We start from the raw sequence: 14408 nt of genomic DNA on the forward strand, positions 1-14408 counted from the left end.
TAATTGAAGAAGCATTTGAGGCAATAAAGTAATAAATCTAGAAGCTCCTCGGTGCATTTGGGAAGTCTTGCTGATAAATATGTCTTTGCAATGTTGTGTTTGTGTGTGACTCACTAGCAGGGTCGGTGCCAGAGGCTGCACAGTTTCTCAGCAGAATGTCAATGAGTTTCAGTCCAATGCGAGTTGACTGCAGGCCAATTTTGACCAGCACAGCTTCAATGTTGGGTGAGTGCATGCCACAGTAAGGTGACATCAGCAGCGCAGCACATGTCTGTAACAGGTTGGCAGTAGGTGCAGCAGCACTAGCCATCATAGGCTCCAGGTCACTCACATGAGTCAGGCAATGATGGAGAAGACGCAGCCACCCAATGCTGTGAAGGAGACACGATTATGTTTACAATGTTTTACATCTGATACACAAAAACAAGCTGTTGAATGATCTGCTATTTGTACCTAGTTTTAGAGACCTGGTCCTCAGAAGGCAGAAAAGGATTGTTGACTGTGGCAGAAGAGGTGTTACCAAAAGCTGTTAGACCCAAAAGTTTGATCTGAGACAGCCCTAATGTGCTGGCATCCCGTGGCCTGTGAAGCCTCAGACAAACAGATGAGGCAACCTCTGCCTTGACCAGTTGAATCTTTATGTAAGTCAAACCACTGGTAATGACTGGTGTGGAGAGAGGAAGCATGTTGAGTCCGTCTGCACTGATCTCCACAGAAACTGAGGATGGGCAGGCTGTAGCAAAAAGTTTGATGCTGTTTTTGACAAACAGTAAAGAAACAATGTACTCAGTGATCAGCTGTGAGTTACTCACTAGCAAGGGAAGCAAGGTGTGGCTGGATGTGGAGCTCTTTCAGCAGCACAGCAGCTGGAAGGTGGATGGTGAGGTCACACCAGGCCTCCTCTGGCAGGAAGATGTAGGACCAAGCTGCAGAGCGAGCCCGTCGATGTGGGGGCGTGGCCTGAAGCAGGACCTCAGCAGGTTGAGCTGTGGGGCTACTGGTTGTGATTGTTCCTACAAGGGAACAAAGACATCAAAAGCTTAAATACGGATGTAAATTTAGTTTCAATCAATATTATTGTGCTGTTGCATTTTAATAAAATGAAACAAAAATCACCTAAAGGTGCAAAATTGTGGAGTCCCTCAGCATTGTCCGGTTCTGAGGTTAGCATTCTAGCTTTGAGGTTCCCATCAGCCGTCTTTCCAGGAGCTGAATCCAAAAACTTCATTATGGTGGACACCATGCTTCGTGCTGTATTCACTATTGCCCTAGTGCTGGTCACCATGTTGTTACATATCAACTGCACACCACCTGGTTAGGTAAAAGAAAGACAAAAGAGCCAGACAGTATATTCATTGGACAACAGTAGAGCGAAGTTGCCTGTCCTACTTTAATATTATATATATACTGTATATATATATATATTACAAAGACAAAGTACATTCATCAACATTGCAGTAAATGTACCAGTGTCAGCTTAATGGCTATTTTTCATTTATGTATATAAGTAGCTCGGCATCCACCATCCAAACTCCCTTTTTAAATGCATGAATCACAAATGAACGTGTGAAGGTAACTGGAAATGGTAAATGATGCTCGACAAAAATCACGTTTAATAAAAAAATTAATTAAAAAAAAAGGTTTCACACATACAAATGGTCAGTGTGTAAATCTCCGAGCATGATTTTGCAGTTAAACAAATTGCCTTCTCTTTTTTTAATAATCACTTCATGCATCATGTCAACCCACCCATTTCGTGGAAGGCCTTGAGTGCCTCGCTCGTGTCCAATACCCGTAAGATGAACCACAGCAGAGGCTCTGACAGCTGGCAGGTGGAAAGAGAGCCCTACAACAACATCAGAACAAGCATTTGGCACCATTTCTGTAATGGCGACTGCTTATACTCAAAGTTCTAAGTGTATCAGATTAAAGCTCACCTGTCTGCCCATGTAGCCACAAGCCATGTATGTGAGAATGGGCTGCAACATGACCTGAACTGAGGTGGCTCTCTTGCTGAGGGTGGTTAGAATGGTGAAAAGGCCATCTCCCACTGATATGGCATCCAGACCGCCATGAAAATTCTCGTGTTTGGTCAAGTGGAGGCCACTTGCTCCTTAGGAACAGAAACAACAATCAGCTGGTAGCCAAGGTCTTCTACACCTGACGCCTGAAATATGCATTAGTGATGCACTCCAAGACAGGGGATACCTTTGTTACAAACCTCTAACTGTTTCCTATGATACGATGTTGGAAAAATCCCATCATTAAAAAACTAAAAAAGTTTGTTTACAATGAACCAGCCTTAGCCAAATAGTAGCATGTTTTACTTTTGATGTGAATATTGGAATATTACTTATTATACAAAAAAAATGCTTTCTTCATTTCAAACTTGCATTCACCTCATATTTACTGTGAGAGGGCATCAAGCAGTAGAGCAAGCTTTGGTGAGGCAGGAAGTAAAGCAGCATTCAAATTAGGGCTGAGCAATATTGGCCAAAATGTACAGTATATATCTATATTTTTCAAGTCTGCAAGGTCGTAAAATATGAGCTTCAAATTTAATTGACTTTGAGTGGACTCCATGCTCCGCAGATGTCCACCTGAGTATGTTTTAGCCTTAAGTGAGGAGTGTGTCCTCTGCATCTCAGAACTACGCAAACTTCTTAAGCAAAAATTACTCAATACTATCATTTGCAGTTTGTTTGTTTTTTAATGTAGACAATACAATACATAATGTAATTTGATGCATTTTGCCCATGCAGCATTTCTTACCTATGATCATTGCCATGGCGCTGCTGTTGCATTGGCCCAGTGCGGACAAAATCTGGCTCATTATCTGCTGATTGGAAAGCACCAGATCGGCCACTCCAGCAGTCGGTCCCTGACTGGATATCGATCCTCCGACAACACTTTCTTTGCTGCCACAAACCTTCTCCTCATCTGACACACTGTCGGTTGCTCCACTACCAACAGGTGGCAGCCGTCCACTGAACTCTCTATCCCCGGACAGGGGCAGCTGCACCAGTACATTCACCAACTTTAGTAGGTCAAACATTAGCTGGTCACGTGTTGTTTCTCCACAGACAGCTTTAGCGTCTCCCGGCCGGATGATATTGGCAAAAAGACCCCCAAAACAAGCTCGAGCACCCACAGAGCCATCTGAGCCACTACGGGAAACCACCTTGTCAGAGCAGGTGATGTAGTGGTGAACCAAGAATGTGACGGACTCAATGACGGAAGAGATAGTAGCCACTGACACAACCTCAAAGTTCTGCTCAAGGGTGAACTCCAGAAGTTTCACCTGGGCATCCAAAGGACCCTGGCCCGACTGGAACGGGCCTCTGATGGTTCAGAAACCATAAGATCAATTTTATTACAATTCATTTGAAATATTATAAATAAGTAGATCAATACAAATAATTTCATTTGTAGATTTAGATTTTACAAGAATACTGTTACTGTCATGCTTTAGGTTTCAATTCCTGTGTATTTGGGTGCTTTGACTAGCATATCCAGAACTTACCTTTCAGTGGACAGTATATGGATGAGCTTGAGAAGGAATTCACTGAACATCTGGGGACAAGTGGAGGAGAGGTGGACCTGCAGGCGGCTCAAAAACTCGTGCATGGCTTGAGTGGCGGTGGGTCCCACCTGAGAGCTGTGTTGACTTGTGCCATTGTTGCTGCTGCCAGACAGGAAGCGGACCAGGACATGAACCAATATGGGTTCCGAAACCATCTGCTGAGCAGTGCTTTCTTGAGAGATCATCCCATTGCCAGAAGCTGGAAGCATAAACCAAGGTGTCATGAAAACGCAGAAATTGTGATTGTTTTAAGGTTAAAGATCATGCTGATGTAAACATCTTCACAGTGCGATTATCACATCTTTTTTCAGCAGCATATCACACAACTGCCACATTAACATAATAGTTTGCACTTCATGTAACACCAATGTTTCTCTTTCTTTTTTGGTAAATATTGCACTTTTGAGTAACTGCTCAATTCACTCTCTCTTGTACAGTCTATTCCTGTTTAATGGTCACCTATTGATAAAATGCCACCACCAATCAAAAACAAGCTTTTAAAAAAGTGACACATTGCCACAGCAGTATGGAAAGCAGATTGTGAACTGGGAGTGTGGTGGTTGTACAGGAAAGCTTTAAATGACTGTACTTCAACAACATAGTAGTCCAATACAAAAAAGTAGCCACACCTTGAACCACCAAGTAATGTATGTAGCATAATAACATTGAAAAACACTCATTTTATAAGTTTTTTTTATGTCAGCAGAGAGATTTATTTGGTCTGAGGCAACATTCAAGCATTGAAAACGAAGAATTTCACTTCACAGGACATCTGTCTTGAAAAAAAATAAAGTAGGGCTCAATCCAATCTAACAGCCGACTGTAAAAACAGGCATCTGTAAACTACAAAAACTTAAAGAATGCACATCATCATTGACCACAACAGAAAAAGGAACCGAATAATGGTGTACTGAGATGTGTGTTTAATGCCATATCAAACCTGCTGCCCGATAAGACCAGTGGATGGATTGTTTTTACTGTTTTGGTTTCAACCAGACAAGATCAACCCCAGCCGGTGTTTTACAGGAAACACTCGTCCGCAAAGGGAAACCAATAAAGAGTCGACTACTGACCGCAGGCTGTCATGTTGGTCATCAGGGTGAGTGAGTGCAGAACCAGACACCACGTTCTTAGGGATGTGTTGGGGTACCACGCCAGCACTGTTAAGAAGCTGCTTATAGAGGCTGAACACAGAAAGAAATGAAAGGTGAACTAACTAACAGATTCCTGTTTTACATAAAGTATTTGTTGGTGTCCTGACCTTGGTTGAGAGGGATAGTTGGCACTCGGCTGGCATTGAATAAAAAGATATCTGATCCACTCTCCTCGTTGCTGAGTGAACTGGTGTTGAGGCTGAGCGTTAACCACAACTGAAGCAGGGACTCTAGCTGCCAGGCAACGACAGATTGATCATAAAGTGTGGCTTTGAGCTATACCACAACACTTCTGCATTTGTCAAGGTAAAGGAGGAGGCTTTAAAGAGATTTACCGATTAAAAAAGGATGATGGATTGACAAAAGGTGGATTCACATGACTATATACAGCAAACAGAAGGAAATTACATGCCATTTGTACAATGCAGAGGAGCTTTTAACAAAGGCTTTAAGAAAGATGTGACATTATCTAACATTGAATTTAATATTTAACATAAGAGAGCTCTTGGATATTTGTAATATATTATTAATTTTAGTACATAAAACAAGGCTGCCAACCTGTACATGGTGAACCTGCAGCATGGAGAAGAGCTTGTTGAAGCAGGCACTCAGAATGGGGATTGATGAGGGCTGTACCATCAGGTTGGTGGCAGGGGGAGAACCTCCACCATGAAGAACTCTCAGCATGGAATCATCAGTGCCATTGGAGGCCTGGCTCACTGGAAGTCAGACATAAAACATCATACAGCCATGACATGCACAGACAATGGGTCTCCAGCACGACAGTGAGATTCTGGAAAGAACATTTGGTTTTTGGGTTATAGAAGACGGAACACACTTTAGTTAACACAGTAGAGGTGCAACAAAGCACACTTGTATAAATGTGTCAAACAAGTATAAAATCACATAAGAGTTGTGTGTTTTCCAGCTCGAAGGGTCCAGCAGACATGACAAGAAATGCAGGATTCCTGCAGGTGTTTATTAAGGGTGTCCATGATCATGTAAGAGGACTTGATTTATATAGCGATTTATCCCTACACTGAAGCAGTCCCAAAGCACTTTACATGTCACCTCATTCACTCTCACATTCACACACCAATGGGACAGAGCTGCCATTCAAGGCGCTATTCGACCACTAAGAGCAAGTTTGGGTTCTTACCCAAGGACACTTCGACACAGACAGGTACTGGGATCGAACCCCCACCTCTCGATTACCACGGTCAGGTGGTAGAGTGGTATCCCAGTCCCTCATCTATGAGGAATTGGGATAGGATGTACTCCATACTGTACTCAAATCGAAGCTTGTCTTTGCAGCACTTTTGAAAAATGCAGAAATTCAAAAAGAACCTACAAGTTTTCAGAAAGATAAACAGATAACAAACAAAAATCCTTTGAAAGCTAATTAAAGTGTGACATGATAAAACATAAATTAAAGTAAATGATAAATGGACTTAATTTAGCATAGGGCTTTATAACCACTGAGGTATTCCCAAAGCGCTTCACAATATCAGCTCATTCACTTTAGGGGTTTAGTGTTTTGTCCAAAGACACTTTGACACAGACAGATATAGCCCTGGGATCGAACCCCAACTTCACGATCAGAAGGCAACCTTTCTACCACCACAGTTGACCTTGGTGCAGGTATCAATGGCCAAGACACATTAATCGCACATCGCATTAACAAAAATAAATGGAAAGCTTTTAGATTTGCTTAAAACTCATTTTTCACAAAGCCATTTTATTGGACATATTCCTTTATATAGTGCTCTGTGGTTACCTGTAGATGAGCCTGAAGTCAAGGCTTGTATAATGGAGTCGGCCTGTAGAGTTGCCATCATTTTGAGCATCAGCTCAGCCTGCTGCTCCAGGCCCACCTCCAGCCTTGCATCCAGTGCTGTCAAATGCAGTCAGAAGCTTTAAAGTTAATAGAAGAGGCCCGACAGGGCCATTAAGCCAATACATTGGATAAAGTTGGACCTACACTCACCTTGAGACACTGATACTGACAAGCTCTGCGATGCAGACTTTTCCACAGCAACCGGAGGTTTAGATACTGGAATACCTACTCCTCCGATGTACGGATTGTACCCGTATGTGCCATAGTCGGCACCCCAGTAATCATACCAGGTGCTGCTAATAGGCTGGTAATAAAAGACGGAGGGAATGACAGACATGAGGCCAGAAATACAAAAACATCTTAGTCATCTCATCCACATCATTTATAGGTTCAATGTAAGTGGAACAAGATATTTATCTTACTAAATCTGAGTATAAAAAAAAAAAAATCCTGCCCTTGATGTGAAGCACTGTTTTATATGCCTGTTGCTCAAGCTGGATTAAATTGATAGCAGCTATCAATTGTAATACTGCAGTATTAAACTGTAAAGTCATAACATCACTAGACAATGCATAGAACGTGACAGAAAGACTAAAAAGTGTCTACATACCTTGAACACTTTGGCAGCGAGGGGATCTTTTTCCAAATCAATATCTAAAGGATCAATATCAACATCCATCAGGTCTTGTAGCAAGTCAAAGTCTATGTCTTTATCTTTTTCCAAAGATGAAAGAGGTGGAGCACCTTTGGGTAATGAAAACAGCTTTAATATTGCCAAGCAAGCACACTAGAGTAATACACAAGCAAGAGAACGCTTTCTTTAGCACGTCACTGGGCAATTTTAATGCCGATCCAGCCAAAATTGTTGCTCCCGTTAACAGAGATCAAAAAGGATTCAGACACAAAAAGTAAAAAATAAATCTGCACTTAGGTTTAGTTAGGCTCAGGCAGTTAAAGTACAAATCTCCAACTTTCTTTAAATAATAACTAATTGATCATTTAAAAAGATAAAATTATTTGTATCTGGACTCCCACTTGTACCAAAACAAGAAGGTCAAAATAATATTATGCAGCACTAAAAGAAAGAGAAAAATATTCATGAAAATATATAACAAATAAAAAGATAAGTGTTTTTTGTGTAGAGTATGGTGAATGGACAGGGCAACCCACGCACTTTGGAACACTGAGGAGGTCCCGGGAGTACCTGCGATGATATCAGGCACCAGGGCCTCATTGATGCTCTCTACTAGTGGGATGGGTGCTGGCTGAGGCAGAGATTCATCAGAGTCAGCCCCTGCTGAAGAAGACGAGGCCCCGGTCTCTTCACCCACTACCACCTCATCCATCACATCCAAACAGCCTGGTGACAGCAACTCACCTGAAAGAGAAACAAGCACACTGATAACTTACACCAAAGTCTCTGCAAGGAGATGGACATGTTTTGACTAAAGCGCTAAACGGCAGCAGATTTGCAGTGACACACTTGCCCAGACGATTAACCTGCAAATCCCAGAGCAGTCAGTCCGCTACTGCAACTTTTGATAATAAACCCTGTGTCAGAAACTGACAAAACAACCCTAAAGCTCGACTCCGTCTACGCTCATTCATCCAAACACGCCATTACGGCTGGGAGCTCGTCTAGACATCTAAAAACATCAAATAATTAGGAGAGAGCTGAAATGTCCAAAAAACTTTCAGTTTTCATAACAATATAATGTAAACTTTATTCATCACTGTAATGATATTATTCTCTGCTTTACACCCATTTTCCTCGAGGGGTAGCAGTGGGCTGCCAATTGTAGATGCCCGGGGAGCAGTTGGATTGGGGTTAAGGGACTTGCTCAACATCTCTCAGTGATGGCCCCGGTGAGATTCGAACCGGTGACCCTCCGATTACAATCCCGCTTCCTTAACCATGAGGCCACACACAAAATGAGTGTTTCCGACTCTGTAAACAGTGATTGCAGCATATGGGAGAATAGCCTGTGACACAGGTAAAGACTGGTGCACAGGGTGGCCGCCTGGGCATGAGTTGTCCAGTTTGTGAGGCAGAGGCTCAAAACTAAACAGGCCAAAACAATGTTGCACACTTTCTCTGGGGTATAAAGCAGCGTTCCCCCTGCTGGTCCAACATAGAGACACCTGCCCTTGAGCAACAGGAAGCAGCGCCAGGGCTCGAGACTGCGACCAAAATGATCACATATGCAAGATATTTTCAATGTGTGCAAGTGAAAATTTTATCTGGTTGCATCTGTGTGAGTGCGTATAGGTGACCTTATTTTGGACGGAGCGGCTGAGTGCTTTGTCACGTCCCACAGAGTGCACTTCTCTCTCTCTCGCTCCACGCTGCAGGTGAGCCGAGGAAACGGCGCGCGGTCACGCAATGTGGCTGCGGGTAATGCAACAATGAATGTTTGAGTATTAACACCAATGAGCCCCTTTGGAGTGCGCACGGTCCGCAAACTGAGCCAGGCATTACAAGCCCTTCACTGAGTGCGCGCTCACATTGAGGGCAGAAGTAAAAAGGAAAAATGTGCAGAGCGCAGTGATTCAGCATGGAGGAACCAGAACTGATGGACTATGATACCAGGCCAGATGTTCAGCTGTGGTTCTCTTAGAGCAGGGGTCTGCAACCTGCGGCTCTGGGGCATAATGTGGCCCTTTTGCAATGACTCTATAACTTTAAAAAAACTATAGAAATAAAGTAATTTTTTACAGAGGCTATTAATGATTAATGACAAAGAGAATAAAAATATAACAATTTGTTAACTTAAAATAAATCATGTTGTGCAATGACTCAGTACCTTCCTATTTCACCTCCTGCAACATCTACAGACCATCAACTTTCCTATATCTGTGGCTAACCTGTAAGTTTTACACTGGCAACCAGGGCCGTTCCAAGCTCACAGCAGGAATCTCCCCTCCACGTCCCTCCTCTGGCATGGTAGAACGGACGTGATCACCAGCTCAACTTGGTTCCCACAGACAAACTCGTCATCACGTTAATTTATGACACATATGGCATTGCGTCACCATTAAACGACTCTGGGTTATGGTACCCATGATGACCTACTGCCCATGGACTCTCAATGAGGTTTCAGTTGATGTTAATTTTAGGATGATGATTTTTTATATACCAGGAGTCCTCAATAGGCAACCTCCGGTTCCCCCGGACAGTGAGTATGTGACTCTTTCACGTGTGTTTCTGTTTTGTCAGCATGTGTAAATGACTGTCATCTCTAACATCTGTTATACATCCATATGCTTCACAGCAGTTTATGTGGAATTGATTCCTATTTATTAAACAGTTCTCAATCTCTGAACTAAGGTAGTTCTGATAAAACAGAAATGATACAAAAACATAGGTAGCTCCTGAAGCAGGGAACAGTGAGCTAGAGGCTAGGGTTAACAAGCTAGCAGCAGTACTACATCAATGTTAAATTAGCCATGTCCAAGACAGAATGCTTTTAGTTAGCTCTGCTCCGACAGAAGTCAAGCTGCTGGGCGCTTGCTGGACTTGGCCTGCAACATCAGCCTAAAATTTGTTTGATTTTTATTTAATCCCATTGACTTGATTAAAAGGTTTCGTTTCACTTTTTAGCACAATGTTTAATGCATTAAAGGTGCCAGTTTGATTATATGATAATAGGAAAGCTGCAGTTGACTAATTATGTCAATAGTCAGTCACTATACTACTATCAATACTTGTATACTTTAATTAGTTATAGTCCTAGTGTGTACTGTGATAATTCAACATGTTATACATTTGAAGTAGTTGCGACACTGGACAGCAAGTATTTAACTTACCTGCCAGGATGTCTTGAAGCATACAGGTGAGAGAATACTGAGCCCAAGCTCCCCCCCAGGAGATGTCACCTCGGTTAAAGTCTGTCCCCACAAGCAAGAGCAGCAGGCGTTCCAACTGCTGCTCAGAAACTACCTCACACAAGTGGATAGTGGGTCGTGTGGCATTTGCTATCCTAGCAAGCACCTGAGGAGTATACAAAAGATTTGGTCGATGGTTACAGGTAATAACAAAAAAGGTAAAGAAAGGTTGATGTCAGAATTCCAGCTATGCACCTTGCAGATGAAGAGGAGGAGGTCAGCATGGCAGGTGAAGTCCATGGAAAGGAGGAAGAGAGCCAGCTTCCGCACCACAGAGATGCAGCGTTCATGAGAAAGTGTGAAAGGCAGCGGTTCGACCTCTGGGGCTTCTTTGGATGTTGAGGACTCTGTGTCCAAAGTGGAGCGTGGCCATTCAGCTGTCCGTCGCAAACGTATCAGATCTTTAAAGTGCTGAAAGGAGGTAAAGGCGCAGAAGTTTTTTAAACCGATCACAAATTCAACAGAACAATGACAAGTCTCTAGTACTTTCAGAAAAAACCCTCAACATTGCCTTTTTAGAAATACTATACATTAGGGATGTAAAATTTAATCGTAAGGCAGTTTCAAAATCGATTAATTGGTATCACGGTTTACATCGATGCTGTGAAAATTGAATAGCAGTACTTTTTTTAACCAGCAGAGGGCGCTATCCAGAAGTGTTGGCGGCGGGCGGAATCTGCTAATACTTTCTTTCTGGCCGCCTTATACTCTTAAACATATTCATAAATGATTCCTTACCCCTTTAGCGCTGAAAGAATATCTGTAATATTACGTGAATATCTGTAAAAGTCATGTTTTTCTATTAGCTCTGTCTGCTAGCATAGCATCTCTTCACTGCTATAATATCTGCATGCCAACCGACCACTGGGTTACCAGCGCCCTCTGCTGGTCCAAACAAATATCTGATGCAAATACAATGCATACTGGGTTTTTTTTAAGTCCAATTGTTAAGGCACAAAATACATTTTCAGTTGCACTTTTAAAAAGAAAAAAAACTATTAAGCCGTTTTGTATTGATTACTATAGAACCAGAATTTAAATTATTAGGCTTCTTCTCCATTTGTATTATTCCTTTATTTATTTCATTCAAGATTTAATTTTTAGTTAAATTGCATTGTTCGAATCGTATCGTGAATCGAATCGTATCGGGAGTTGAGTGAATCGTTACATCCCTACTATACATTTGTTGTTGTTCTGATGATCTGCTCACCTTGGATGTGGCTTGTTTGAGCTTTGCCTGCTCCACCAACAGTTTGTAGGAAGAACCTTTGTTACTCTGGATCTTCTCTTTTTCTATCTGCTCCACCAGCGCTTTCTGTTTTGCTTTCAATAGATTTAACTGCTGCAAATAAAAAGGCAGGGTAAATATGGAAACTTGTCTACTGCAGCTTGTTATGGTACCCATGATGACCTACTGCCCATGGACTCTCAATGAAGTTTAAGTTGATGTTAATTTTAGGATGATGATTTTTTATATACCAGGAGTCCTCAATAGGCAACCTCCGGTTCCCCCGGACAGTGAGTATGTGACTCTTTCACGTGTGTTTCTGTTTTGTCAACATGTGTCATCTCTAACATCTGTTATACAGTACATCCATATGCTTCACAGCAGCTTATGTGGAATTGATTCCTATTTATTAAACAGTTCTCAATCTCTGAACTAAACATGCTTTTTAGTCTCTTGTCTCTGCCTTACGTGGCTTGTAGTGTGTCTGTGATGCGCTCAATGTTCAGCATCTTACTTCCTCCTGTCGGAGAGAGCAGTAGTTCACACCTCTTTCTATTATGGCAACCTGGGCTCAGTTCATTAGCAGTGAAAAAAATCCAGTGTGCATTCTGAGGTAAGATCCTTAATGCACCAGCCTGTTTTCCCTGCTGGCCAAAAACCCAGATATACGAGAGGGTTGTGTGTGTCAGGTGTATTAACAGTGATCAGCCGGTTTCCAATGGTGTTCCACTGTGTCAACTCCGCAAAGGGAAAAAGCTGTTTGTTTTTGCAAATTAATTTTTGAAGCAATCCGGTAACTGATACTTTTCAACAAGTCAGAGCCCAGATTGATCGAAGAACAAATACCGGTACCACAGTCAACTCACAAATGAGCATTTGTGCCAGTGTCTACACCTGGCCATCATACCAAGTGTGGCTAAGTTCAAAGTATTGACAAAAGATGCAAGATCCAATTTTTCTAATTAAACAGCGTAGTTTATTAAAACAATTAATCAATATCACATCCGGATATATCTTTAACAAAAGATTCTATGGAGGGGTGGATTTTTTTTGTTTAACTGAAATGGGTATTGTTAAGGACCAAGACCTTTATGTCAAATCCTTTGTAATCTTCCTTGCCTCAACTCGCCCAGATCTCCTCACACAGCTCTGATGCTGTCCTACACCTGCACCTAATCAGCTGGGGAATAAAAGACCTGGGAAAACACCAGACCAGGCTGACCGACCAGTGGGTCCTCCACTGCAGCATTTCTTCTTTTGTTAGACTTTTATTTTGATGTAGTAGATTTATTCTTTGTGGCACATTTACATCTAATTTTTGTACAATAAATCTTTTAATTTTTGGACAACCCACTCCCGTCTTATGTTCCCCACCTGGTAAAACATTTTTTTGTTATTTGATCCATCGTCCTAGACCTATCATCCTATGGCTCGTAACAGGTACATTTGTTTTATTTTAGTTTGCTAATTTTTAATACGTGAGAACAGCAATGCATTTTTTTCTCTTTTCTTGTAGACCTTTATATGACGCACCGTGAGAAAACCATTAACAAGTTGGCATGAGAGAAAATGAGGTAAAGGACAAAAACCTTCATTTTCTGAAAAAATAGTGATTTTCGGATTTCTACAAAACATGCTAGATGAACTTAAAAATTCTTCAAATAACCCTATCAGAGGTTTTTAAAATGTTTTTAAAATGTAAACAAACGTAAAACACATGGCTACTTAAGCATCCATTCTGATAATGAGTCCGATAAAACGCTGCTTCGGGATTATGTGTTTATCACAGCACGGACTCTGGTTGGATTAGAGTCCAAAGCTGCATGGTGAATGAACAGTCAGTATTCGGGTTCGGGCCATATTCAGATGGCCACTCCGGGTCGCCTCTAACTTTGAAGGTCCGATTAAAGCTAGCCTCTGAGGCACGGCAGCCGCAGTGCACATGCCCGTAACACAGAAAGTGTTGTTTCCTTTTTTACGCAAAGACGGAGGGGGAAGTGTTTTTCAAAAACTTCCACTCTGGAGCCGTTAATAAAAAGTTCAGTTTTCAAGCACCTTAACTGCGTTGCCGTGTAAAAAAAAAAAAAACAGTCAAAACGCAACAAAACTTTTGCATTGTCACTTCTTGTTCTTGTTTAAAATGGGGCCTTTTAGAATCTGTAAATAACTGAAAATGCCCCCTGGGCAACATGTTCCTGGTTTTCTCGTGGCCCGTCACAGGCCATTTATGGCTTGAACAATTAATATTCAGTTCTATTTTTTATTTATATATATTATAAAAAATTGACCTTTGAATTCTGTGTGGACTTTTAAGAATTTTATTTGACTACACCGGTTACATATACAGTAAAAAAGGCTATCATCAGTAACACACTAAGCCGCCAGGGACTCAAATCCTGCAGTGCCAGACGTGTCCCCCTGCTTAAACCAGTACATGTCCAGGCCTGTCTGAAGTTGCTAGAGAGCATTTGGATGTCATATGGTCAGATGAAACCAAAATAGTACTTTTTGGTAAAAACTCAACTTGTCGTGTTTGGAGGAGAAAGAACACCATATCTACTGTAATGGAGGAATGGGCCAAAATACCAGCAACAGTGTGTGAAGACTTACAGAAAACGTTTGACCTCTGTCATTGCCAAGAAAGGGTACATTACAAACTAATGAGATAAACTTTTTTTATTGACCAAATACATATTTTCCACCATAATTTGCAAATAAATT

The 14408-nt window shown here is 41.7% G+C and overlaps 1 protein-coding gene across 9 annotated transcripts in view; it reads right to left on the minus strand.

Annotated features, from left to right (window-relative positions):
* The window catches only part of birc6 (baculoviral IAP repeat containing 6), a 179581-nt gene that overhangs the window by 94182 nt on the left and 70991 nt on the right, over positions 1-14408 (minus strand). For 5 of the 9 annotated variants that reach the window (XM_028467674.1, XM_028467673.1, XM_028467672.1 and 2 more), the window contains exons 34-51: positions 11670-11801; positions 10655-10870; positions 10382-10565; positions 7749-7952; positions 7185-7318; positions 6725-6878; positions 6515-6631; positions 5296-5456; positions 4845-4971; positions 4657-4767; positions 3524-3782; positions 2773-3341; positions 1938-2113; positions 1750-1846; positions 1117-1311; positions 813-1013; positions 454-733; positions 115-371 (exon numbers count right to left, since the gene is read on the minus strand). In XM_028467674.1, the coding sequence (XP_028323475.1) occupies positions 115-371; positions 454-733; positions 813-1013; positions 1117-1311; positions 1750-1846; positions 1938-2113; positions 2773-3341; positions 3524-3782; positions 4657-4767; positions 4845-4971; positions 5296-5456; positions 6515-6631; positions 6725-6878; positions 7185-7318; positions 7749-7952; positions 10382-10565; positions 10655-10870; positions 11670-11801 (3574 nt within the window). The remainder of the gene's footprint in view (positions 1-114; positions 372-453; positions 734-812; positions 1014-1116; positions 1312-1749; positions 1847-1937; positions 2114-2772; positions 3342-3523; positions 3783-4656; positions 4768-4844; positions 4972-5295; positions 5457-6514; positions 6632-6724; positions 6879-7184; positions 7319-7748; positions 7953-10381; positions 10566-10654; positions 10871-11669; positions 11802-14408) is intronic. The other 4 variants (XM_028467678.1, XM_028467676.1, XM_028467675.1 and 1 more) reach the window with 2 other exon arrangements.

This window comes from Gouania willdenowi, chromosome 15, assembly GCF_900634775.1.
Source record: "Gouania willdenowi chromosome 15, fGouWil2.1, whole genome shotgun sequence".
Classification (NCBI taxonomy): Eukaryota; Metazoa; Chordata; class Actinopteri; order Blenniiformes; family Gobiesocidae; genus Gouania; species Gouania willdenowi.